General features: G+C 36.2%; 1 protein-coding gene across 1 annotated transcript; it reads right to left on the reverse strand.

The window, feature by feature from the left end:
* Positions 1-1,551: 1,551 nt before the first annotated feature.
* Positions 1,552-26,146, reverse strand: LOC103023313 (neutral ceramidase). Its single transcript, XM_049464958.1, has 21 exons — positions 26,055-26,146; positions 25,766-25,899; positions 25,558-25,661; positions 23,457-23,600; positions 23,186-23,362; positions 19,789-19,916; positions 19,473-19,550; positions 18,040-18,160; positions 17,771-17,896; positions 15,410-15,496; positions 14,745-14,849; positions 14,480-14,561; positions 12,747-12,862; positions 10,582-10,676; positions 9,526-9,565; positions 8,430-8,528; positions 7,409-7,504; positions 7,147-7,293; positions 5,991-6,047; positions 4,370-4,458; positions 1,552-2,775 (listed from the first exon to the last, which is right to left on the reverse strand). Exons 2-21 carry the CDS (start codon positions 25,893-25,895, stop codon positions 2,580-2,582), a joined length of 2,217 nt encoding a protein of 738 aa, XP_049320915.1. The 5' UTR covers positions 25,896-25,899; positions 26,055-26,146; the 3' UTR covers positions 1,552-2,579.
* Positions 26,147-26,491: the final 345 nt, after the last annotated feature.

Below are 26,491 nucleotides of genomic sequence, written 5' to 3' on the forward strand. Positions count from 1 at the left end.
AATATTGTTTCATTATATTTTTGTAATTTATATATGGATGTATTATTATTATTATTATTATTATTATTATTATTATTATTATTATTATTATTATTATTATTATTATTATTATTATAGCGGTTAAAAGAAATACCTTTATTTTGAAACAGGATTTATCACAGAAGGACTTTAATTTTGAAAGCGTGGGGATTTTTTAACAGGGGAACACTGGGTAATTTTAGGGTGACCCTTTTCCCTCCACCTTGCTGAACAAGGTAAGTTAGTCTCTCTACATGTGCTCTAATAAATGTACATTTTTATAATAGTTAATGTCTACATTTTTAATTAGTTTAAGCACAGTTCAGCACACATATAAGTAATATACCTCTACGATGTGTTTATTTTGTGATATTGTCCAGTATTTTGTACAGATATTAAGCTTATATAAGTTCTACACTAGAAGCTAGGTTAGCAGCAGGAAGCTAGGCTACATTAACTAGTTAATTAACGTTAACGCACGTGGCCTAACTATTCCCTTGTGCTCAAAATACCAATGTAATTTTTGATAACATTTCATTTTACACTGTAAATACTGTTATACAGCACCTGTACACATTATATTTATTTTAATTTGCATAGATAATGCATATAGAGCTGAATTACTGGTTTTATTCAACAGGCAGAGCTGTGGGGCTATTGCTTATGCAGGTATGCACTGTAATTATGTTTTTGTTTGGCTTTATTATACATACTATATAGGTATGTATTTTTTATTTACATATATATCTATATATATACTGCTGTTACATTGAATGTCTGTTGATTCTGTGAAATTCTTATGCAGACAATAAAAGAAGATGCAGAGTCTGTCGTGGTCGTGTCCTTGACCACAACGCAGAGAGAGCGCCGTAACCGGGCCGTGTGGTCACATCTACACTGATGGGCGTGGTGGTCTGGAAATGAGGTATTTTTAGGAAGATTTCTGGCATATTGGTATCTTGGCAACAAAAAAATACATCAACACATTGTCATTCCTACTTTTCCCGTAAAGCATGAACAAGCAGATCAGTTTCCTCTGCTGAGAAATACTGGATCCCTCTAGGTAGCTGCATTGTTAAAATAGCAATCCACCAAGTCAGAGCACACTTGGCTCTTAAAGGGAACTGTAAGTGACATGCTGATTGGTTGATTTCACATTACACCCAAAACACACCCATGATTACTTAAGAGATTTAGTACATGCCTTTTGCATGTTTTGAGCAGCGCAATGTGTACTTTTCCTGTCGTTATGATAGCAAAGACACACTGACACGCCCTAAAGCTGCACAATGTATGGTTTGTGGCCCACCTACAGATCACTACAGGGCATGTAAACATGTTTATTAATTAATTAACAAATAAAGTGGGCTTTTAGGATTAAAATAAAAAATAAAAACATGTTCTTTTTATATTTACTTGTACCAAATGATAGCTTTCTTAAAAAAAATACTGAAAGACACTGTAGGACAGCCTGCAAATCCTTCAGGTTTATTAAAATACAAAGTTCAAACACAGACTTTATAATTATCAGAATTGTTAAATATTTAAACAGCAAAAGCGTACAACATTTTTTTCTCAAGAAGCAAATATAGTTACAGCATTAAACCAAGAAACTTGAGTATTATTTCAGAAGCAGTAGAGAGTTTAAAAGAATAGTATCAAAGGAAGTAGACCCTGTGAATCAAGGTTGATGTATTTATTACATTTTATACTGCACATTGTGTCAGGCAAGTGTTGGTTTCACACTGTAGTTTAGGGATTCAGCGCTTTGCAGAACTATATACTACGTCCTGTCTTTAGCACCTGTGGGTGGAGTTTACCTACATTAGCCTGTAGAATGTCTTTAATTTGACAAGTGTTGTCAATTTGGAGGTGTTGTGCTGAATTCTGCTCTTTTGCCCTCTCTTCTGAATTTTTTTTTTCCTTTTAAGTGCATGTGGGTCCCATGGCAGAATAAGTACAAACAATTTAAAAACCTTTAATCTACAGTTACGGTAGATACAGAAATCACCAGTGTAACCTGTTGTATGCGCCAGGCCTTTCAGCACAACACCACTTCTTTTTCTTCTTCTATTGTTTAAATGGTTGATGTAAGCCTGCCTCAAACTTCTGTAATTGGTTAAAATAACAAATCTAAAGAAGTGTTCTCACAGTGCAAACTAATCATATATTGGTATTAAAATGGTTCAGTATATCTGCACCGAAACCACCTCTTTAGGCTAATGTGATGATAGCCGTGGAGCACTTAAGTTCAGCAACCTTCAGCAATTTATTGAGGTTTAGGGCAAATTTGTATTTCCTACACTGAGGAATTGGTTCAGTAGCTCCTCCATTTGCACTCGCTGTTGTGTTTACGTGCATCTCCATGGAGACACATGCTCAAAGTGTAAATATGGTGTGTGGCAGTGGACAAATAGCTATTTCATTGAACGTGAGGTGATGAAACTCAGAGATAATAAAATATAAATAAAAGTGAAATAAAATCGCAGAGGACCCTCCTGTGAAAACGAATCCCGTCCAGATAGGGCTTTAGACTAAACAGTGTTACAGAGAACAGAGTGTTATAGAGAATAGAGTGTTTTGGTGACTCTGAACGTGTGTGAAGATCCCTCGTATGCAGTGATCACAGGAAATATCACGCGCTGTTTGTAGTGGCCGAAGTGTCGGATCCTGTAGGCGCCGGACTCTGCTGAGAGAGGGATGTGCCACTCCACAGTGGCATTACTCTGATTAGCAGTCCCCTTAATCCAGTAAAACCTGGAAACATACACACACAAACACACACACACACACAATATGTTTTCAGTGGTGGATGAATACTGTTTCCTACACATTCAATATACTCTTGGAAACTGGAGAAAACTGGTAAAGGAAGTGTTACGTCTGGCTGACCTACATGGCAACAGCTTTAGTCTTTAGCTCAGCGTAACATGATTGGACATTTTGGTATTTTCATTTATGAAGTGCTCACTATTAGATTTAATGAAGCAACGATGAACAAATTCTAAAATCCATGTAGAATCAATGTAGAAACAAGTTTTAAATGTCTTAAAGGACAATTTTCAGGAATGGCCCAATTAGAAAGCACTGGATTGGTGATGTATTTTTTGGCATTGATGTACAGCCACAGTGGTGTTGTTTAAGACTCAACAACATACAGTACTCTCCAAAAGTATTGGAACAGTGAGGTCAATCCCATCATTTCTGCTGTAGACCGGAAAAAATTATTTGACATTAAAAGATTAATATGAGACAAAAGATCAATATTTCAGATTTTATTTCCAGGTATTTACCCCCCACCAACTTTTCTTATGAGAAAAAGTATTGGAAAATGCGACTGTCAGGTGTGTTTTGTTGCCCAGGTGTGTCCTGATACATTAACTATTTAAATAAACACCATTCAGTTTCTGATTTGAGTTTTATCTGTGCGGACTGTGCATTTATAGCTAGTGGAGTAACCAAAATAAAAAAAAACTGAGAAAAACAAGCAACTGTAAAGCTGAGAGAATATCCATTGCACAAATATTGCCCATAGCTAGAACAACAGTTTGGAATGTCCTATAGAAGAAAGTCATCACTGGTGTACTAAGTAACAGATGATGAACAATTAGACCTAACCTCACCTAACCTTAATCCTAACCGTTAGTAAACCTTAGACTTAGCCTAAAACTTAGCCTAAAAAAATCTAACTCTAAACCAAATTCTTAAAAGTTAAGATTATGGTTAAATTCAATGGAAAATAATGTACATTCAAGTAAGAATTTAATTACATTTACTAAACATTTAGTTGAATGTCAATTGACCATCAATGAGGCATCAACAATGGACCATCCAGCTAAAGTGTTACCTATATATAGGGGGCATTTGTTTTGATGTTTTAGTGTTTAAACTGCACTAAACACGTGCTTATGCTATCAAATCAGTGCAAAATCAAATACAGAACATTTTTTGAATCTGTAAACTATTTAAGTTCAGTCTGTATTATATATCATGGCTGAGTATACAGCTTCAGAGATAGCATATCTCATAGGATATGACTTACATCTGGCCTTTGGTATCTGGTATTTTGTAGATATGATATATAGAGAATTTGTAGTATAGTTTCTATACTAAACTGGTGGTGAAATGATAACTGACAATAAGGCACTGACTCAGCAGCTGTCTTATCAATAAATACACCTGAAGAGATAACTGTGTGTTATAGGCTGCACTAAACACACTCTGTATCAGGTCATGAACCTTCTTCACACCACACCACTGATATCTGATGAATATACATATAGGCTTTAAAAACAGCATTTAAGCAACTAAGCAATTAATCTGATGATAAACGCTAGTGTTGATTTCCCACCTGGTTTCCCATGATGCATCTGTATGAACAACCTCCCATGTGCTGGTGCTGTTGTGAAACTTCTCCACTGTGATGAAGGTCTTGTCTCTCTGTTATCAGAAACGGCACAAATTATTTTTTTTAAGATGATAACATGAATTAATGCAAATCGAGTTAATCACCTACACTATCTCTGTAAATTTACACCAACAAAAACTTCAATGTTTAAAAATGGGTCCACCGTTTGCCTTTATTTATTAATTTGGTTTAGAATACAATATGACATAGTGATGTAGTCTTTACATTATATGCACAGCTGAATGGTGGGACGGCCATTCTGAGTAACAGTAATTTTTGTTTAAACATTTAAGTAAGCTGATTGTACAAACTTATATATAATATCAGACAAAGATAACCCAAGTAAATATAAAACTTTTTAACTTTTTAAATGACAATTTTATTTATTACAGGAAAAACTGTCTGAATCAATCTAGCCCTGTGTGAAAAAGTGTTTACCCTCTAAATCTAATAACTTGGTTGTGCCACCCTTGGCGGCAACAACTGCAATCAAGCTTTACCAAAAACTAGCAATCAGTCTTTCACATCTCTGTGGAGGAATTTTGTTCCACTCTTCTTTACAGAATTGTTTTAATTCAGACACATTGGTTTTTGCGCAAGCCGTTCAGAGGTGGACATGTTTGAGTGCTTTGGATCATTGTCCTGCTGCAGAACCCAAGTACACCTGAGCTTGAGGTCACAAACTGATGGCCGGACATCAACCTACTTCAGGATTGTCTGGTAAACAGCAGAATTCCTGCTTCCATGTATTACAGCAAGTTGTTCAGACCCTGAAGCAGCAAAGCAGCCCCAGACCATCACACTACCACCACCATGTTTTAAATTCAGTGTGATGTTCAGTCCAAAGAATATTTAACCAAAGTCCTGGGGATCTTCAATATATTTTTTGGCAAATGTAGTCACCTGGAACTTGTCCAGAGTTCATTACTTGATTTTCTTGTCTCTTATTGTGTTTGAGAGCATCAGTTGTAAAGTTGTGAAGAGGTAGAGTTGGTAATGTTCTAATCCATATTATGTCAAGAACTATTCATCTACTCAAGTAAAGAAAAATGACTTTAAGAAATGAAGATCTGTCAGCCCGAAACATTTCAAGAACTTAGTATCCTCAAGTGCAGTCTCAAAGACCATCAAAAATGTTATGATGATGAAACTCATCAGGACCACCCCAGGAAAGGAAGAGCAAGAGTTACCTCTGTTGCACAGGATAAGTTGATCAGAGTTTCCAGCCTCAGAAACCACAAGTTCACAGAACTCTAGAGCCACCTAAATGCTTCAGAGAGTTTGGTTTTGGTTTGTTTAACACTTTTCTACAAGTTTCTACATGATTCCTTATGTGTTCCTACATAGTCTGGATAACTTCAGTATTCATTTACAATGTAGGGGGGAAAAAAACATTGAATGAGAAGGTGTGTCCAAACTTTAAATGGTACTGTATTTATCAAGATTTCTCTTGGTTTTCTCCTGTTCTAAACTAGAAAACATGTCAGACATCAAACATGTTTTGGCTGATTGATTGCATCTAGCATCAGTGCTGAACCATTTCTTTAATAACCATATGGCTCACCATGTCCCCGGAGTTTCTTGGGTTTCCAGCAACAAAAGTGACGGTTGCAACTTCACCCTGCACAAATAAAACAAACACCATTTAGTGACAAGAAGGAAACAAGTTAAATCCACTCATATATCAGAACCTGTTTCTACATTAGCTATAGCTCCCCATTATTTCTTTAAAATTAACACTGAGCATGTACCCATCATCTACTCACACTCACAATGTACAGATGTTTTTTTTGTTTTGTTAATTATTTGTGCTGTTCTGTTCCACCAGAAGAGGAAGTGTTCCTGCCAAGGTTTCTTCCTCTTAGTGTGAGGAAGTGTTAGAGTTTTTCCTTGTCACTTGGCACCAGTGACGTGCACATTTTGGGGGGCAAGTGCTCAGGGGGGGAAAAGGGCACTTTTTATCAATACCATATATACAAATCAAGCCCTGAATTTATTTCTGGCTTCAACATGAATATCAACATGCCCACTAAATTTTACTGCCCCCCCCCCCAAGCAAATCAGTCCAGAACCGGGGCTGTATGTGGTCGTCCTCACGTTATCTATCATTGATTTGGGCTAGAGCGGCTAGTTTGTCTGGTGACCAGTCGGCTAAAGATGCTTAGTAGTTTGGTGCTGTTTCAAAAGGGCACTTTGGTTGATAAAGGGCAGAGTTGGTGGTGCTTTAGCACCTGATGTCTATGTCTGCACGCCTCTGCTTGGCATTATTACTGTGGTGCTTAATCATAAGAAGCCTGGAAATGTATCTGTTAAACTGATTATATTTGATGATACAGTATTGTGGCGTGGAAGAGGAAGGAAGACCCGTGAGACTCATGCTGAATGCTCAACAGCAAAGGCCACCAACCCAGCTGTGTGTCTCCCAGATGGCAGATCCAGAGTGGTGCCCACCCTCTCTGCATAACCCCTCCCAAGGGAGATGCCCCACCCCTGTCATCCTCGCACACAGGAGAACAGAACATGCCTGCAGGCAGCCACACACACACAACCCAGAGCCGCCACAGTATATTTTTATTGGAATTACATCAACACCCTGGTTGCCAAGTATAATATGGGGATCGGCCCGCCCCACTTTTGCCAACTTACCGATCTCATGTCAGTTCTTCAGAGAGTATTATATTGGTAAATCCTATAAACAGGTTAAAACCTGTGTGACTTACCACTTTATAAAGAGGATCGACCTGCTGGATCACCTGTCCGAAGGTGGTATTTCCTGGGCTTTTATCTACAGGTACTTCTGGCAGTAGAGAGAAGAGATTACTGAAGAATGGAGGCTCAGGGCCCTTCGGCAGCTCCCCCACTTTACCCTGTTAGATATTAAATAAATAAATCACATTTATTAAAGAAGAAAAACTGTGCTTTAGAAAACACTGTATTTAAATAAGTGTAATATACAGGCATTTGATAGGATGGGGTCATCACCTCTGCTATGGCTCTGGCCAGGCCTCTGAAGTGCTGGATGTAGGCTGAGAGAGTGTGAGGACCATAAATAGTGGATGCTGCTTCATAGCGCTGCACCTGTTCATATAAAAAACAAGTTTATATACACATATTAAGGGAAATAATGAGTATATTGCACTGTAAAACTTTAAAACTTAGTAAAACTTTACTAATCTCTCAAATAACATTAGTGAACTTTACTTACTTCATAATATCTTATAATAAGATTTAACCTGTGTAATTTAGTTAAAGTAGTAATTTAGTATAAAATACTTCTGTACACTCCCTGAAGTATATTTTAGTTAGTGTAACTTAGATTTTACTGTAGATTTTACTTGAATAATGTAGCACCATGTTAACCAATGCATCGTCCCTATTGGTTCCTGGCGTAATTCATTTGCGTAATGAGCGTGTCTCCCTACAATAACCCACCATCAGTTTGTAGTCCTTTCCACCAGGGCTACATTATTCTCTTTGGTATTTAGTTACATTTTATATAATGGTTGACTATTTAGCCATATTGTTATAGGCTATAAGAGCAAGTTACCATTTTCTTTTCATGCAAAATATGACTTCATGTTTACTAAAAAATGCATGTAACTCCCATGTAGTTAATGGAAAAATAGTTTGGCAGAACGACTACAGGGCCACTCTCTATGTAAAACCAAAAACACAGGCTAAATTTGCTTTAATGATCAATAGTTAATCATATTAAGGCACTAAGAGAAATATATGTATACAGAATATAAGTAAATACCCAAGGGAAGGTAGCCTTCGTTGGCAAGACTACACACTGATGGTGGATGGATCACACTAATTATGCAAATAAATGATGCCAGGAACCAATAGTAATATTCATTTTGGTAATATAAGTTGGTAACACTGAATTACAATTTAGTTTTACTATGCTATTTAAAGTCAGTACAACCCAACTTAATTAAGTAAATACAACTGTGTTTTGACTACACTTAAATAGTGTACATTAAGTAACCCTAAACTGTACCTGGTATTCTTCATACGTAGTAATGTAGTGTGTGTAGACATTGCACAGACCAGCAACCACAACTTCCGGGTTGGTGAAGGCATTTTGCTTCTCCAGCTCCTGAATTAATATAAACAAAAATGATAATAATTCAGAATGTTTAAAATGTTTCTTTTAGGATCAGTAATGTATCTCTCATCCACCAATCACTCCATCTATCCATCCATCTCATATCAAACCATTACATTTACTATGTTGCATAATATTAAAATATGCTTATTAGCACTCAAGAACTTTCTCATAAAAAGTGTTTTCAAGGGTTCTCCATTAAAGACAATGTACTAAAAATGCTGCATCTCAAAATGTTAGAATATCATTGAAAAGTTACTTTATTGCAATAATTCAGTTCAAAATGTAAAACTCATATATTATATAGATGTTTTACACACAGAGTGATTTTTTGTATTGATGATGATAATGGCTTACAGCCAAAAAAATTAAAATTAATATATCAGAAAATTAGAATATTATATAAGACCAATTGGTACTTTTGGCAGTCCTGCTGGAAAATAAAATCCTATATTATATCCTACAAAACAGTGTGTGTTTTTATTTATAAAATCATGTACATCATAAGCCTGGATAAGTTAAATTTACCTAAATAATTTAAGGTAATTCATTTCCTTATTTTGTTTATGTTAATATTGACTAAAAACCTATGAATTAGTTAATTATACTTAAACTAGTTCTTATGCTTAAATTGTATTGTTTTATTGTTCAATTGCTTTGCAAAAATAATTCTACTTAGAATTTTAGGGTTAAGTAAATAATATAGATTTATATCTCTTTTTCCTCTTTTTGATTTATCTGAGTAAAACAGATTTGAAAAGCTCGAAAAGCATTGAAAAGCTAGACAAATGGTAATGGACGAATAGAAGAAGTGGTCATTGGCAACAGACTAAACTCTAAGTTTTTAAAAGCAGGTTCAACTCAAAGATCTCTGTTTGAATGTAAATGTGGCCGCAAATGTTCATCGAACTCAAAATAGCTGAGTAATTAAACATACTTCATTTATTTGAGTTTAAACTAATTGTGGGTTTGCAGTGTAATTTCTTACCTGTTTTACAGCCTCTCTGATCCTTCTACCTGACATGGTGCTGGAAACCAAAGGAAACCACATAGTAATGCTTTATGAGTTGTATGAGTTGTACTGTATAGAAGATATATACTGTATGTACTGACACCATCCACCAATATAAGAGTCCGACTCATTGTTCTATAGCTGGGGTGTCCAAACTGGACACCCCTGCTATAGAACAATGAGTTAGGTATTTTAGAAATAGAATGAAAGTTGGCCCCCTGTTAAGCAGTTTTTTATAATGTGAGATTCAAAGCTTGAACACTAGGTGTCAGAAACGGGCCAAAGAGTCTAAAAGCGGCGAGAGTGAAGTTGTAGCGCAAAAATACGTGCCAAAGAGTCTAAAAGCAGAGAGAGTACGCAGTTGTAGCACAGAAAAACGGGCCAAAGAGTCTAAAAGCGGAGAGGGTGCGCAGTTGTAGCACAGAAAAACGGGCCATAGATTCTAAAAGCGGAGAGAGTGCTCAGTTGTAGCGCAGAAAAACGGACCAAAGAGTCTAAAAGCAGAGAGGGTGCGCAGTTGTAGCACAGAAAAACGGGCCAAACAGTCTAAAAGCGGAGAGGGTGCGCAGTCCTAGCGCAGAAAAACAGACCAAAGACTCTAAAAGCGGAGAGAGTGCGCAGTTGTAGCGCAGAAAAACGTGCCAAAGAGTCTAAAAGCGGAGAGGGTGCGCAGTTGTAGAGCAGAAAAACAGGCCAAAGAGTCTAAAAGTGGCGAGAGTGTTCAGTTGTAGCGCAGAAAAAGGGCAAAAGAGTCTAAAAGTTGTCGTAATTAAGGAGTTTAATATTAAGAGACATCATGATATGAAACATCAATTAGAAAAATCTTAGTTTACATAACACTTTAAAAGATAGATAATGATAGTAAGTCAAGTAAAATGGTGTGTAAATGAAAATAATCAGGGAAATGTATTATTTAAAGTGGTATATTACATTATTTGTTTTATTACAGAGTGTGGCCTGTGACTTCAAATATATTTCTCCTTCTGGCCCCCAACAAAAAAAAGTTTGGACACCCCTGCTCTATAGACTTACGTCACTTCTCCTGGAACTGCCACTAGGGCCAGTGAGCCGATGGTGATCATCTGAACGTCCACTATGGCTGGGTGCCATGGGAAGGGCTTGTTCATCTAGAGATCCAAAACACAAAAGCAAAATTTACAGCTAAAAATGTGTGCTGATACACGCCCCAGAACCAGGAACATCATGAAAGGCAGATAAGGCATTTCAAACTCATGCTGTACTCTCTTTTTTAATCTTTTTGTTAATTAACACTTTACTGCAAAAATTTTCTAATTGCACTACTTACTGCAAAAATAATACTGAACCTTTTGTACTTTTTTCATATTCCACTGCTGTAGATAACATGTACTTACTTGTAAATAATATCCATAACACATTACTGTTATCATGTATATAGTTCCATCCTGGATGTAAATTTAACACCAACTTAATATTTATATTTTTTAATTTATTTATTTCTTTATTATATATTTTCTACTTTTATCTTTATGCAGCATACTTGGCAAAAAAAAAACCTTGAACGAGGAAACTTGTTTCTTACTGTGCACATGACAATAAGCTCTTTGAATCTTAAATCTTATTGAAAATATGAGCAGTGCGAAAGATCAGTAGATACAGTGGATAATGTAAAACACAAATATAGTCAATATACACAGTATTACAGCAATTGAAAAATAAAAAAAACATACTTATGTTGGACTAAGATTCAATATAGGGAGGGGGAAAAAAGCAAATAAATATATAATTGTAGTTAAAAAAGAAGAGGCCTGTTACAGAAACTTTCTCTGAAGTCTAGTGCATGATCGATCATGAATAGCATTTGAAACTGTAAACTGGAATGCTGTACTCTCTTAAAAATAAACCCAGCTATCAATTTTTGGTAAGTAGAATGTTTTTTTCTACTTTAAATTCGATATTTTTTGAACATTTAAGTTTTCTGGATGTTTTTAGAATGGTTTTAAACACTGCTGCATTGTTACTTGTGTCTATGTTTTAATTTTATTTTTTAGTTGAATGTTACTTTTAACATAATGTTTTCCATAATGTTAGTATTTTTGTTTAGCTGGGAACGTTATGTAAGAAACGTTCTAATACCATTGTGATGCAAACATTATTATGTCACAGCTTTCAGAAAGTTTCTGGATTTTTTTTGTAATGTTACAGGCTAACTTTCCTGGATCCTTTCCAAAATGTTGCTAAATGTTATGTTGCTAAATGTTAACGTTGTTTACAACGTTCTCTGTTAGCTGGGAAGGTGCTACAAATGATTTTTTTGATCAATGTCACAGAAAAAAGACAAGAGGAAAACTTTAAATTTGACAAAGAACTTTTACACATGCAAAATGATACAGGACCTGGTATACAGTAGTATTGTGTCCCATGTCTTTTGCCATGTTCTATGGAAGCTAAAGAATGCTGTGACCTGTAGGATATGTGTAGATGTTCAATGTAGATGTGATTCAAATTCAAAGCTCTTACAATCGCCTACAAGGTGATGACAGAACAGCTCCTTCCTACCTGCACTCGCTCCTGAAGGCTTACGCTACCTCCCGGCCGCTGCGCTCCTCCAATGAACGTCGCCTCGCTTTACCAAACATTCACACAAAGCAATCCAGACTGTTCTCATACCGAGTTCCCCAATGGTGGAACAAACTACCTTCCACTACCAGATCAGGAGAATCTCTCACTATCTTTAATAAACTCCTGAAGACAGAGCTCTTCAAAGAGCACTTACTCTCCTAACACCTCTAACACACTAACTACTTCTAACCTCATTTCCTTCTTCCTCTCCTTCACTCCGCTATCCTATTATTCCCCTTGACCTCCTTTTATCCCTATCCAAAGATGTTTTACCTTTAAACTTATTTTACATTGTACTTGACTATTGTAAGTCGCTTTGGACAAAAGCGTCTGCCAAATGTAATGTAATGTAATGTAATGTAATGATTGCAAGTATTACAGGTCCTTTTTTAAATATTGTATCATGACAAAATAATCTATTAAGGTTGAACTGGGTTATTTCAGTTCTGCCAAGTTATTGTGTAAGCTGTTAAACTTAATATTTAAAATTTTAAATTGAAACTGACTGGACAAACTATAAGAAATAATATTTTGCAACACATTTTTGAACATTTTAGGAAGCAACCTTTTGCAACCTATACTGAAAGTGTTCTTACCTCACCAGTGTTGAAGAGAATGGGTTTAGGAGCATGACAGTCCTGAGTTTCTTGGGAAGGAACGCCAACAAGCGCATCCCTTATACCATCCCAGAATAGATCTCCTTCAACTGACCCTGTGTTAAACAATTAAAGTGATATCTAATTAAAACAACATTTATTTAAAACATACACCTCTAGAATAAAAATGAGACTACCTAAAAATTTAAAACATCTGGAATATAATCAAGAGGAAGATGGATGATCACAAGCCATCAAACCACCAAACTGAACTGCTTGATTTTTTGCGCCAGGAGTAAAGCAGCATAAAGTTATCCAAAAGCAGTGTGTAAGACTGGTGGAGGAGAACATGATACCAAGATGCATTAAAAATGAAAAAAAAAAAATGAACTTTTTGTTTTCTTTGAATTATTTGAGGTCTGAAAGCTCTGCATGTTTTTTTTTTTTTTTTTTTTTTGTTATTTCAGCCATTTCTTATTTTCTGCAAATAAATTATCTAAAATACAATATTTTTATTTGGAATTTGAGAAAAATGTTGTCTGTAGTTTATAGAATAAAACAACAATGTTCATTTTACTCAAACATAAACCTATAAATAGCAAAATCAGAGAAACTGGTTCAGAAACTGAAGTGCTCTCTTAATGTTTTACAGAGCTGTATGATGATTACATGCACTGACAATTTAGTAGTCATGTCAGTAATTAACGTTAAGCTCAAAATTAGGAAGCCAATTGAATTTACATCTGGTCACTTTATGCATTTATAATATCAGAATCATAGTGTTTTAGTGATAAAACAGATACAAATCCAATTTTGTATCCAATTCATATTCGTATTTGTATTATAGCAGTGTAAACACATTTGACAAGCAAAATCCTGAAACTGAAACTAAATTCTAAAAAAAAGTTTAAAAAAAATTTATGCTAAAGAAAGTTGAAGTTATATAGAAAATGAATGTGGGTCACTTTTGATCCAAAACAAGTTAATTGAGAAATATCTTAAATTCTGAATGACTTAATTCATTTATTGCTAAGATATATCATAAAATGTCTTAGCCATACTTGAAGTTACGTAGAAAATGCATGCAGGTCATTTTTGATCCATGTTGCGCATTAGAGGCGTACTGATACAAAAATGGCTTTTATTCAAAAATTAAGACAGGAAAACGTAAAATAAGAATGTATGATGATCAAAAACAAATAAAATTAATTAAAAAAAATGTTGAATGACCGAATTAATTTATTGCTAAGATATATCATAAAAACACTTAGCCATACATGAAGTTACATAGACGGTATGTACTATGATCAAAAACAAGGAATACCTTGACTACTGAATGATTAAATTAATGTATAGCAAAGATATCGAAAATTAAAACTTAGCCTGGTCCCTTTTGACCCATGTTGCGCATCGAAAGTGTTTAAGTGTTTAAAATATATTTTAGGTGCTAGCTTCGTTCCTATTTAAACGATGCAAATGAAAGGTATGTGGTGTAAGATAGCAATGATTCTTTGTTCATTTTCATTGCTGGTTCTGTTTCCCCCAGCTTGTCCAGGAATGCATGCATGTAAGTGTGTTCTTCTTGAGAGATTATACTTAAATCAACTGTAGGTGGAGCTCAGGAGCAAGAAATACAGATTCTTAAGTAATACAGATTTAACTGAACTACACCAACATAGATTAACAAATCATTTCTTCTAAAAAAAAAAGAGCTTAAGGTCGTTAACACTTGCCTTGTGTGAAGTTGAGAGCTCCGCCTCCATCAGTCGTTCCTGCAGCAAAACTGTGGCCCAGTGCTGGTTTACATGTCTTACCCTGGACGCAAGATGAGGTTAATATTGTAGATTACTGCACAAACTGGACAATGATTTTTATATAGTATATTATATATATAGTACACTATAATAAATACAATGTAATACAAGTAAATCTGTGTAAAGAATGATATACTAAACATGATTGACTGTATACTGTCTGTGATGTCGAGTGTGAACTCACGCTATGGGTGGAGTCAAGCTGGACCGTGACGTCTGTCATGTTGACCCACTGATGAGCAGCATGGATGCTGCCCTGCAGCTCCTGCTCAGCACTTCCATACAGCTCCTACACATCAACATCAGTACAGTGCATTATTGAGTGGGATGGAGACAAACCTAAAGTCTATGCATCAGGTGGGGATTTAACTATAGATTTTTTTTTTTTTAAACTAGTAAAAAATCTGTGTAGCTTGACAGGTGATCCTACTCTGACTTTGGCAGATTGCTATTTTAACAGTGCAGTGCTTCTGCGCTTCTCAGCAGAGGAAACTGAGCTGCTCATTTACGCTGTAACGTTGTGCAAGTTTGTGCACTGCTACATGTCCTTGTATGTATGCTAGTTGAGCACTTGCGTTGCCAAGATAGCAATGAACATCTGCTTATTGACTGTTGTAAGGGATCATAAATCATGAAATATTTATTTTCTACAATCAAATAAAAAACATGCAAAATGTAAGAACTACTACATTCTTTCTTTTATGTTTGGGGTTGCATTCAGTGAAATTTTTGATTCAAAAATTTGATGCTGAATCAAAGCGAAATCTGATATATTGCGATACAGGAAATATTTCACTTAAAAATCATGATCAGATTAACTGCTCTGAGGTCAGAGATTCACTGCCATACCTTTGTTTTCCTGTAGATATTCTCTCCTAGAATTCTTGTGCTTTCAAACATATCTTTTCCTGGACCAAAGGCAAGACACATTTCTCTCTGTAAACACATAAAGAATTATACGCTTTTTAAAATAAGAATGAAAAAGATTTAGCTGTATATAAATGAGTGTTTTCACTGTTAACAAGTTAACACACATGCAATCAAACTGAAAACCTTTATGTATAACTCTTTTTCTGCATTAATCACTGTATCATTTTGGCCCCAGCGTCCTGCAGTAATTAATCAGTTTTACAGAGCTTAGTGAGGGATTAGCAGTATTTAGCAATGTTAATACAACTAACCACTGATCTGATGTTCAGAATGCAGATTATTTTTATTTAGATTGAAATATGGATTATACATGGATATGCCTCATCCCTCTAATTCTCTCCATTTTACCCACTTACATACACACGCACACACACAAACTCTTCTGCCTGTATGAACTACCTGTTTATCTTATTTTCCATATTTTGTATTGATGATGATGACATTTTTTTTATAAACTGGTATTTAAACTTAGTTCACAAAGGACAATTTGTGTTTAAAGTTAAAAAAGATACAATTAATGTTTTTAGTGTAAATAAAATTCTATTATGATGATTTCACATTGCTTTTTTATTTTATGTTTAAATATCCATTATTAAATGTTTTAGTGATAAGGAGGAAAACATGATTAATTGCAATTTTTTTAAATGCTTGACAGCACTAATTAAGCAATAGAACACGAGAGGGAGTGTGTTATCACGAATAATATAACACACGACCTCGAGTGTTCTATTGCTTTTATACAACAGTTTATTTTTACAAAATGAATAAAGAAAATAAATCAAAGAACTTTAAGAAACTTAGTTTGAATATGCTTTAATATGGACTTAGCCTTCCGCCAAAAAGTAGTTCCACCACAACTTAACTACATACAGTGTATGGTTCAGGCAGACTAACACCACGAAGGTTAGCTTGAAAGCAAACTTGGGAATAAGTGAAGATGGTAACGTTAGGAGCGTGAAATAACGCTAATACTCTCCTCTCCTGCTCCGTGGAGTCGTCTTCAGGTGAACACTGCACATTTTTTGAGCATTTCTGCTTGTTTTCCTGCGTGGTGTTGGTTAGATTTTCGTTGTGGCTGGACTGTGGGTAGGTGACCGGAGTCAAGCTATCCGCGCGTTGGAAATTCCCAGTCAGCATAGCTTACTTTAGCTCAGCATTAACTTAGTCTAGCCTTGCCTGGCTGGTGAAGTTACCGTTCTGGCTGTCAGACAGCATTAGCTGAGCGATTTTCCTTCCCTTTTTTTTCACAAAAGACAAGTCAGCTCTGAGGGCAAGTGTGCCGCGGCTGAGCGCTAGCCTGTGCTAAGCTAACGCTGCTGCTGGTGCCGGTGAAGGCGATGATTCAAAACTGTACTGTGTATATACGCCATTACTCGGCAACACGTCAGCGGACTGATACAGGTTTAGTGAGAGAAGGCCGTGATGTTATCACAAATATCATCACGGCTAGAACCCTTCTCAACCAATCAGATTGTGAGGTCGGAACTAACTGTTGTATAATATAAAATATATATGTAGCTCATTTTAAACATAGGACACAAAGTAAAGACTGTTAATTTATCTTTTAAATGGAGCCACATTGTAAGGAACATGTATTTGCAGAGCTGAGTATGTGGGTTGTACTCCTGAAAAATTTGCCAAATCTTCTCTGCCAAAGCCAAACAGCTTATTCTGCTGTTGCTAATTGACACTTGTTTTGAGCTTCTGGTTCCTTCAGGTACCTGGTGCCTCACTGGCCCCTGTTTGTCAGCACCAGTGAGCATGAGCTCTGTTTCAGTGGTCAGTAGGTCTTTGTTGCAAAATTCAGCATCACGCCACAGTTAGCTGATCTGGATAGAGTCCGTGCAAAAAAACAACTTTAGGCTGGTGTTCTGCTAAACCAAGTTGCGGCATTATTTGAATTTAACCCTGGTACCAGTATCTCCAAACTGAAGACCAAGTTCCATATAACGGCGGATGTCAGAGATCGACGTAAAGTGGGCATCCCAAGAACATGACACCCCAAGAAGATTCTCACCAAACACCAAACATGTCAATGGCAGTATAAGCTGTTTGGCATTGGCAGAGAAGATTTGGCTTTTTTATGTGTGTAATCCACATAATCAGCTCTGCTGCTCCTCCCACAAATGCATGATCTTTGTTTAAAAGAGAAATTAACAGGCTTTTTCCAACAATACAAGATTTATTACCAACAAGCACTATTATAACAAAGAAATACCAAATCTACCAAATGCTATACAAAACCTTACTTTTTGTGCTATGTATGTTTATATAACTCACCCCACCAATGGGACAGGAGCTGTTGAGGTAATCACATCTCTCTCCCGTATTTATACAGTACGGACCACGAGTGTTAGGAGACGCATCTCCACTGTTAGCAGAAGCTAACGCTGCTACAAACAAACCCTGAGGGTGAAAAAATAATTGTAATGAATTAATTCACATATGAATAAATAGCTAATTGATGAATAAAATGAATAAAAAAACTAGAAAGTAGAAATATGTAATGATTAAAATAATAATGATTGAAGAATAAGATGACATTTTACCTGCCCAGGTAAAGAGCCTATGTTTTTGTCCTGCTCAAACAGATAGGCAGCATAGCCGAGGTTGTCTGAGCTCACCATATGATTGGTTTCATGCATACTGACTGAATGAACAGCAAACCAGCTGAAAACAGAAAAATATTACATTTTACCAACATTACCTGCCTGTTGTCAAATTGTAAATTAATAATAAGTTAAATCTAATACTATTTTTGATTCAATATAGGGCTACAACATAACCAACAATGCAGATTATACAAAAAAAAAAGTCCAAATTCCAGTGTTGACTAATTGTTAGTTTGTAAAGGCAGTGCACAACACAAAGTGCTGGGTTCAGAAAACCGATGGGGGAGGGGTTAAGGGACGCTTACTCACCTACAGTGACCAAACACAACTTATTACACATTTAATTTCTAAATATTTGACTATATTTTTATATTTACAAATGATCACATTTACATAAATCTGCTGTGCATTTATCATAGTTTTCGAACTAGGTGCTAAGGTGCATCGGATTATAAGGCAAATTAATTACAGCTGATTACGGTAGCCTGCTGTGCCGAATTCAGCACCCCCGCCATGAAAAGCACCCTCTCATGGGAGGGGGTGCAGGTTACATGTTTCTTTTCAGTTTATTTGGTCAAAATAAACAAACTAATGTCAGCGGGTTATCTCAGCTTTCGATTCAAGCAACATAGTGCGCACTTCCGAGAGGCAAGGGTGCTTTTCCTGGTCGGAGTGAGGAATTTGGCACAACATAAAATTGGTTAGAGGTAAGTAAGCACAACCCGAATTCATACATAAGGTGCTCTGGATTATAAGGCGCACTGTTGGTTTTTAAGAAAATTTAAGGATTTTAATTGCACCTTATATTCCAAAAAATATGGTAAATGGAATTAAAACATTCCCACATTTTGCTGTTTCTAAGTGTTGAGTCAAGTCAAGTAGTTTTATTGTCAATACTGCATGTGTACAGGACATACAGAGAATTGAAATTACGTTACTCTCCTTCCCAATTTTACAGCAAGTACAGATAATAGATATAATAAAGGAGAATGGGAGACACTATGTGTACAATACAGCAGGGACACAAATAGACATACATTAGACAAAATATAAATATAAGTAAAAAGAAATAAGATATATAATCTAAAAGAGTGGGAGACACTAAATGTACAAAACAACAAGACAAACATAAGTAAGACGAAGACAATAGTGCAATATTTATGGTGATTGAGATGGAATGACAGTATAAATAGAACCCGTATAACAGAGGAAGCTAGGAACAGGATCTTTACCCACAGGAAATAGAGATAGAGAGCATGGCAGGAATAATCATTGAGACTAATTGACTAATCAGAAAAACAGTCAGCAGATTAGTGGACTACCAAAATAATCATTAGTTGCAGCCATATTTAATTTTTTTATTGTAATACCTGAGCATTCCTACTCCGTCTCCATCTAGATCTGTAAACTTCAGGGTCACAACTTGCTTGTCGGTGTCATGTTTGTATCTGGAAAGAAGTTCCATTTAATCAGATTGAACGTAACCAGTAATTACTATTTCATGTTAATATAAATCATATGTATAATTTCAACCTTCAAAATCATATGCTGCTGATACGTATGTAGTCTACGTATACAGTTGGATGGGTGAGCAAATACTTTTGGCAATGTGGCGTTGGTTGCTTACCAGTTTACATACAAACAGTCTTATTAAGCAGATTAGTGATTAGTGAAAGCCCACAGTACCGCTTTCGCTCCTCTTCAGGATTGTTCAGGTACGAGTGCGGACTCCTGTTGCGAGTGTTATCCAGAAGCTCTCCTTTATTTATGAAGATTCTTCCAGGCCTCATGTTCCTATGCGCCAGGTCAATGCTCTTATAAAAGGATAGAATTCATTTTATATTAATTAATAGTATCCTCTTGAGACCCAGCGTCCTCATATGAGGACATTCCATTACTGCTTCCTTGCACCATTATTCTTTTTTTTTTAACATTGAGCCTTATATGGACGTATGTACTTATGCCAGTACTATTTAGTGGTCACATGACAACATTATACTTAAAACAAGATGGTGAGAATCCCAGGCAAAAGTTTCTACAGCCAAGTAAAAAATATCATAGATTTTATGTTTGAAACTAGGTTTCCGTAGAAAAAAAATGTAGTTTTTTTTACTTATTGGGTCCTTCTGATCTCCCTTATTTTTTTTTTTTTAGCGTTCTATACAAAGAGAAAGTTAAGTTTCTATTTTTTTATACTTGTTAGGTACTCCTGAATAGATAGAATAAATTACTAATACAGTTGTGGTCAAAAGTTTACATACACTTGTAAAAAAACATAATGTTATGGCTGTCTTGAGTTTTCAATAAGTTCTACAACTCTTATTTTTCTGTGATAGAGTGATCGGAACACATACATGTTTGTCACAAAAAACAGTCATAAAATTTGGTTCTTTCATAAATTTATTATGGGTCTGCTGAAAATGTCACCAAATCTGCTGGGTCAAAAATATACATACAGCAACATTAGTATTTGGTTACATGTCCCTTGGCCATTTTCACGGCAACTAGGCGCTTTTGGTAGCCATCCACAAGCTCCTGGCAAGCTTCAGGTCGAATGTTTGACCACTCTTCTTGACAGAATTGGTGCAGTTCAGCTAAATGTGATGGTTTTCTTGCATGAACCCGTTTCTTTAGCACTGTCCACATGTTCTCAATGGGGTTTAAGTCAGGACTTTGGGAAGGCCATTCTAAAACCTTAATTCTAGCCTGGTTTAGCCATTCCTTTACCACTTTTGATGTGTGTTTTGGGTCATTGTCTTGTTGGAACACCCAACTGCGCCCAAGACCCAACCTTCGGGCTGATGGTTTTAAGTTTTCCTGCAGAATTTGGAGGTAATCCTCCTTCTTCATTATCCCATTTACTTTCTGCAAAGAACCAGTTCCACTGGCAGCAAAACATCCCCAGAGCATAATACTACCACCACCATGCTTGACAGTAGGCATGGTGTTCCTGGGATTAAAGGCCTCACCTTTTCTCCTCCAAACATATTGCTGGGTGTTGTGGCCAAACAGCTCAATTTTTGTTTCGTCTGACCAGAGAACTTTCCTCCAGAAGGTTTTATCTTTGTCCATGTGATCAGCAGCAAACTTCAGCCGAGTCTTAAGGTGCCTTTTCTGGAGCAAGGGCTTCTTTCTTGCACGGCAGCCTCTCAGTCCATGGCGATGTAAAACACGCTTGACTGTGGAGACTGACACCTGTGTTCCATCAGCTTCCAAATCCTTGCAGACCTGCTTCTTGGTGATTCTTGGTTGACTCTTGACCATCCTGACCAATCTCCTCTCGGCAGCATGTGATAGCTTGCGTTTTCTTCCTGATCGTGGCAGTGACACAACTGTTCCATGCACTTTATACTTGCGTATAATTGTCTGCACAGTTGCTCTTGGGACCTGTAGCTGCTTTGAAATGGCTCCAAGTGACTTCCCTGACTTGTTCAAGTCAATAATTCGCTTTTTCAGATCCACACTGAGTTCCTTTGACTTTCCCATTGTAGCTTTTGTAGCTGAGTCTAATCACTGGGTCAAATGAGCCCTATTTAAATGGGCTCATGAGAAGTCAACAGCTGTAGTCAATCAGAATCACTTACAAGAAGTGAAGAGGCCATGACATGAAGCTAATTTGATTGACACAACTCGCTACATCACCAAAATTGACAAATTTTGTTGCTGTATGTATATTTTTGACCCAGCAGATTTGGTGACATTTTCAGCAGACCCATAATAAATTTATGAAAGAACCAAATTTTATGACTGTTTTTTGTGACAAACATGTATGTGTTCCGATCACTCTATCACAGAAAAATAAGAGTTGTAGAACTTATTGAAAACTCAAGACAGCCATAACATTATGTTTTTTTACAAGTGTATGTAAACTTTTGACCACAACTGTAAATGCACACCAAGCTAAAGTCTGGGTCTCAGGAGGATATATGATGAAAATGCTATTATTCATCATCACCTTCACATTTAAAAAAAAAAAAACGTTTTAATACGGTTCTAACTATTCCATATTTAACTGCAGCTCATGCACATGCTTTTTCAGATGAAAGATGTTCACCAAGCCAGGCAAACATCTAGCAGGTTTAATATCTAGACCAGTCAGCGACTGGGATTCAAGAGCAGCAGCTACCTACAACCAGTGGGATCACACAAAATGCATCAACTGTATGGCCAGAAGGGTTTATGGACTGTTCTTATCAGGAAATGATTGTTAAATGCTAGGAGCTAAAAGCTAAAAATTACTTTTTCTGACTATTCCTTTAATTTTAGAAAGTGTGAATAATGTATTTTACCAAAAACGCAAAGAAAGTGTGCCTGTATATTTTCATTTTTTTTGACTGGTTGGTGAGCTGATGTTGAACTCATAGCTAGAGCTCATTTAAAAGGCTTATAATTAAAGTTTAAAACATTAGAAATGATGTCTGCAGTACTGTGTTAAGGAGTACAAATTTTAGTTTTAATTTTAAGTTACTTTATTATTCAGTTCACTGACTTTAGACTTGATAATAAAACACAGTAGATCAACACCAGCAGATGACATGTCTCTCCAAACCATCACTGATCATCAGTAAATTTTACATTTTATTTGTAAATGAAGGGAGCAGAGTCTGGAGGAAGAGTGGAGAGACACACAGTCCAAACTGCTCGAGGTCTAGTGTGAAGTTTCCACCAATCAGTGATGGTTTGGAGTGACATGTCATCTGCTGGTGTTGATCCACTGTGTTTTATTATCAAGTCTAAAGTCAGTGCAGTTTTGTTTTCCCACAAAATCTTACAGCACTTCATGCTTCCCTCTGCTACTGACAACTTTTATGGAGATGCGGATTTCATTTTCCAGCAGGACTTGGCACATTGCCCACACTGTAAAAAGTATCAATTAGTCTTATATAATATTCCAATTTTCTGAGACGTTTTGATTTTTGGGTTTTCATTGGCTGTAAGCCATAATTATCAACAATACTGAACTGAATTACTGAAATAAAGTAAGTTTTCAATTATATTCAAATTTTTTGAGATGCACTAGAATGATTCAATTTGAATTTAAATGCAATATTAGAAATGCAAACAAACCAAAGTTAATATGTACCTTCACAATTCCATTGACGATGGGTTGGATAGATGACTTGATATAGCCTTTACTGGTGATCATAAAGAGTGTGTACTGGAAATAGCCCGCCAGGCCGGAGTGTGTGTGTGTTCCACTCAGAATTACGTTGTCTTGCCTGTAGAGATCTCCGTACTTCAGCTCCAGCTCTTTCAGCACCTACAACAGCAACAGCAGATATGAGGGTCCATCTGAAACTTCTTTCTGCAGATATGATCGGCTTTAACAGTATGTTGTGTCTGATTTGAATTACCTCTAGTCTCAGTCTTTGGGAGATCATGCCTATTTCTGCAGTCACAAACACCACCCTCTTACTGCCATCATCCACAATAAAGGCCCTGCTGAACAGACGAGTGTGGATCCCTCCTGCAGTCTGTTCCAGGTTGGCGTAGCCCATCTATTTTAAAACAAAAACAGAGAAGTTTGTATACTTTGATCACAAGACTTTACATCACTGGACCGTTCTGTAAGGAGCATTTTATCATATCTGATACAGGAAAATATTGGTCATATTTGTTTTAAATCCGATTTTCGATTTAAATATTTTTTTTTCCCCTACTAAAATCTCCTAAAAGTCGCTAAATTACGTCCTCGCCTAATTTGCATAAAAAAGAGAAAAAAGTGAGTAAAAAACACTCTAAATATGTTAGAAATGATACAAATGAACTCCAACAAATGAACAACTTCTGTTGCTTTTTAAATAGGCAGTCCCGTCTCAAAATAACTTTATTTTTACGTAAATTACATAAATCAGTTTTTTGCCATGTTGTTAAATGTTATTATAAGATCAGTTTTTTTATTTTATTATTTTTTAGCTTTCTTAAGTTTTCTTTATTTTCAAACCTATTGTAGACAAATTGTTGAATAGTTTTTTTATAAAGAGGGAGACACTGTGGACGAGGTGAGTGACTGACTGTGTGGTGAATGAGGTGACTGACTGACTGAGACTGTGTGAGTTAAATTCAGTGAGTTTTTTTTTTGTGTCACACTGAAGGCACTTTTATATTTATATTTCTGCTCTGTAAATATGGGGCGTGGTCAGTCAGCACGCACAGTGTGTTGGTTGAGCAGTGTGTGTGTGTGCTGATGAGTGTGTGAGACTGCACTGTGAGTGTTGTGGGGAGGGGCTCACGCTCACGGGGGGGCGCGCGGGAGAGAGGGGCGGGGCTGCGTGCGGGAGAGAGGGGCGGGGCTAAGCTCAGGGGAGCGCCGTTTGGTAAAAATTTAAACTCAGAGAAAATCGATTTTCATAAAAACACATCGTCCTTAACTGTAAATTCGAATGAATCGATACAACCGATTAATCGCCCAGCTCTAATATATACATATTTATCCATATATTGTTACTAAATACTTTCAGACTATGAAGGAACACATAAGGAATCATGTAGTGACTTAAAAGTGTTAAACAAACCAAAATACTCTGTGACGCCTTTAGGGGAGCTGTTAACTTGTAGTTTCTGAGGCTGATAACTTTAAAGAATGTATCCTGTGTAACAGAGGTAACAATTCCTGGTGAGAGCCAGTTTCATCATAACGTTTTTATGATCTTAGCAACTGCATTTGAAGAAACTTTCATAGTTCTTAAACTGTTTGGGGATTTTTATAGTATTTGTTTTTTCTTTATTTAGTTCAGTAAATTAGTTAGAATATGGATTAGAACATTATTTAAATAGAGCTATTCACTGTATACCAACTCTATCTCTTTACAACTTTACCAGGGGACTGCCTCATTAAGCTGACTAAGAAAATGCCAAATGATTACTAAATAGTTCCCTACGTAAATGAAAAAACTCAATAACTCAAAAAATAACCAAATAATAACACTTTCACTTTTACAGATTTTAAACTCCAGAAATTTTCTGTGTATAAACTTAACAAAAACAAAAAAACAAAAAAAAAACAAAAAAAAACAAAAAACAAAAAAAACATAAAACAAACAAAACATTATATATTTTAACTATATGGAATGTGTAGTAATAAGGCCAGGAAATTTTCCTGTTGAGCAAACTTATTTTTTGATACTTCAGTTTTACCTTCAAATATGTTCTCTGCAATAGTCAAAGTATCACATACTTTTACCACTTACAGATATGCAATACTAGATCATTACCATCAATTCAAAATTACCTGATTGTAATTTTTGATAGGAGAGGGAATTAATGACCACTATAAAAGCAGTAGTTCTCTCATGAAAGACTGGCCCACTGGTGGAGAGCCTTATCCACCCTCCAACCCAACACAACGAGGGTGAAAGGTAAAAGTTTTATGTTAAAAGTTTTAACAAAGTAAAATTAACCATCAAAGGAAAAATTGTGAAGAAACCTTAAAAAAAAAATCAAGTCCCTACTCACCAAGGGCACATCAGCCGCTGGTCCAGTGCAGTCTGCTCGGCCCAGTCCAATCAGATATGGGTTCTTTGGCGGGTTTATTGATGGAATGGGTTCTTCTGGCTTCTCTGTAAAAGTCATCATATTGTTTTAATTAGCCAGACCTACAATATTACAGTATAAATGGAAACTCAATGCAAATAAAAGTTAAAAGAAGAGCATGAGTTATTACCTGTTGGGGAGTTGAGGTTGATGGCTAACACAGTGATGAGCGCCACTGCAATTCCAGTCATCAGCAGGAACAGAACCATGAGCACCAGCTCCAGACTGCTGAGGCCACAGCAGACAGCTTTACGAGCCATTCTTCTGTATTACAATGGCAGAATAAATATTTACTTATTTATTTTACAAATATTACGAAGCCAAGCTTTTGCATATATTCAGTTTTACAAATGTTATTTTTAATATTTATATGTAATTAGAATTATTTATATATAATCCATTATGGTGTAATGTCTTACCAATGGTTTTCTTAGTGACTGTGCTCCTAGCTGCCTTGAGATCATTAACAAGTTTACTCTGTGTAGTTTTAGGCTGGTCTCTCACCTTCCCCATGTCAAAGGATACCTCATGATGTGAGATTTTGTATGGCGCGCCAGATTGACAGTCATTTTTTCTATTTTTTTTTTTTTTCATTTTTTTTTTAACTATTGCACCAACAGTTGTCTCCTTCTTACCCAGCATCTTACTTATGGTTTTGTAGCCCATTGCAGCCTTGTACAGGTCCTTGATCTTGTCCCTGACATCCTTAAAAAACTCTTTGGTCTTCCCCATGAAAACTATGTTAACGTTTGCTTCCAGGATCTAGTGTTCCCCAGTGTGCAGCAAAAACGGCAAACAAATATTTAGAGTAACTGGTAATTAGTCAGCAGACCATCTTGGAGGAAGTTTTAGACAA

Source organism: Astyanax mexicanus, chromosome 15, assembly GCF_023375975.1.
Source record: "Astyanax mexicanus isolate ESR-SI-001 chromosome 15, AstMex3_surface, whole genome shotgun sequence".
NCBI lineage: Eukaryota > Metazoa > Chordata > Actinopteri > Characiformes > Acestrorhamphidae > Astyanax > Astyanax mexicanus.

Bases quoted from the DNA above. Each gene is read 5' to 3' on its own strand.
- LOC103023313 (XM_049464958.1), bottom strand. From the start codon at position 25,895: ATGGCTCGTAAAGCTGTCTGCTGTGGCCTCAGCAGTCTGGAGCTGGTG. The intron at 25,662-25,765 runs GTAATAACTCAT...TGACTTTTACAG, and splicing joins CAACCTCAACTCCCCAACAG to AGAAGCCAGAAGAACCCATT. The intron at 14,850-15,409 runs GTATGGCAGTGA...GTTGATGTGTAG, and splicing joins ATATCTACAGGAAAACAAAG to GAGCTGTATGGAAGTGCTGA.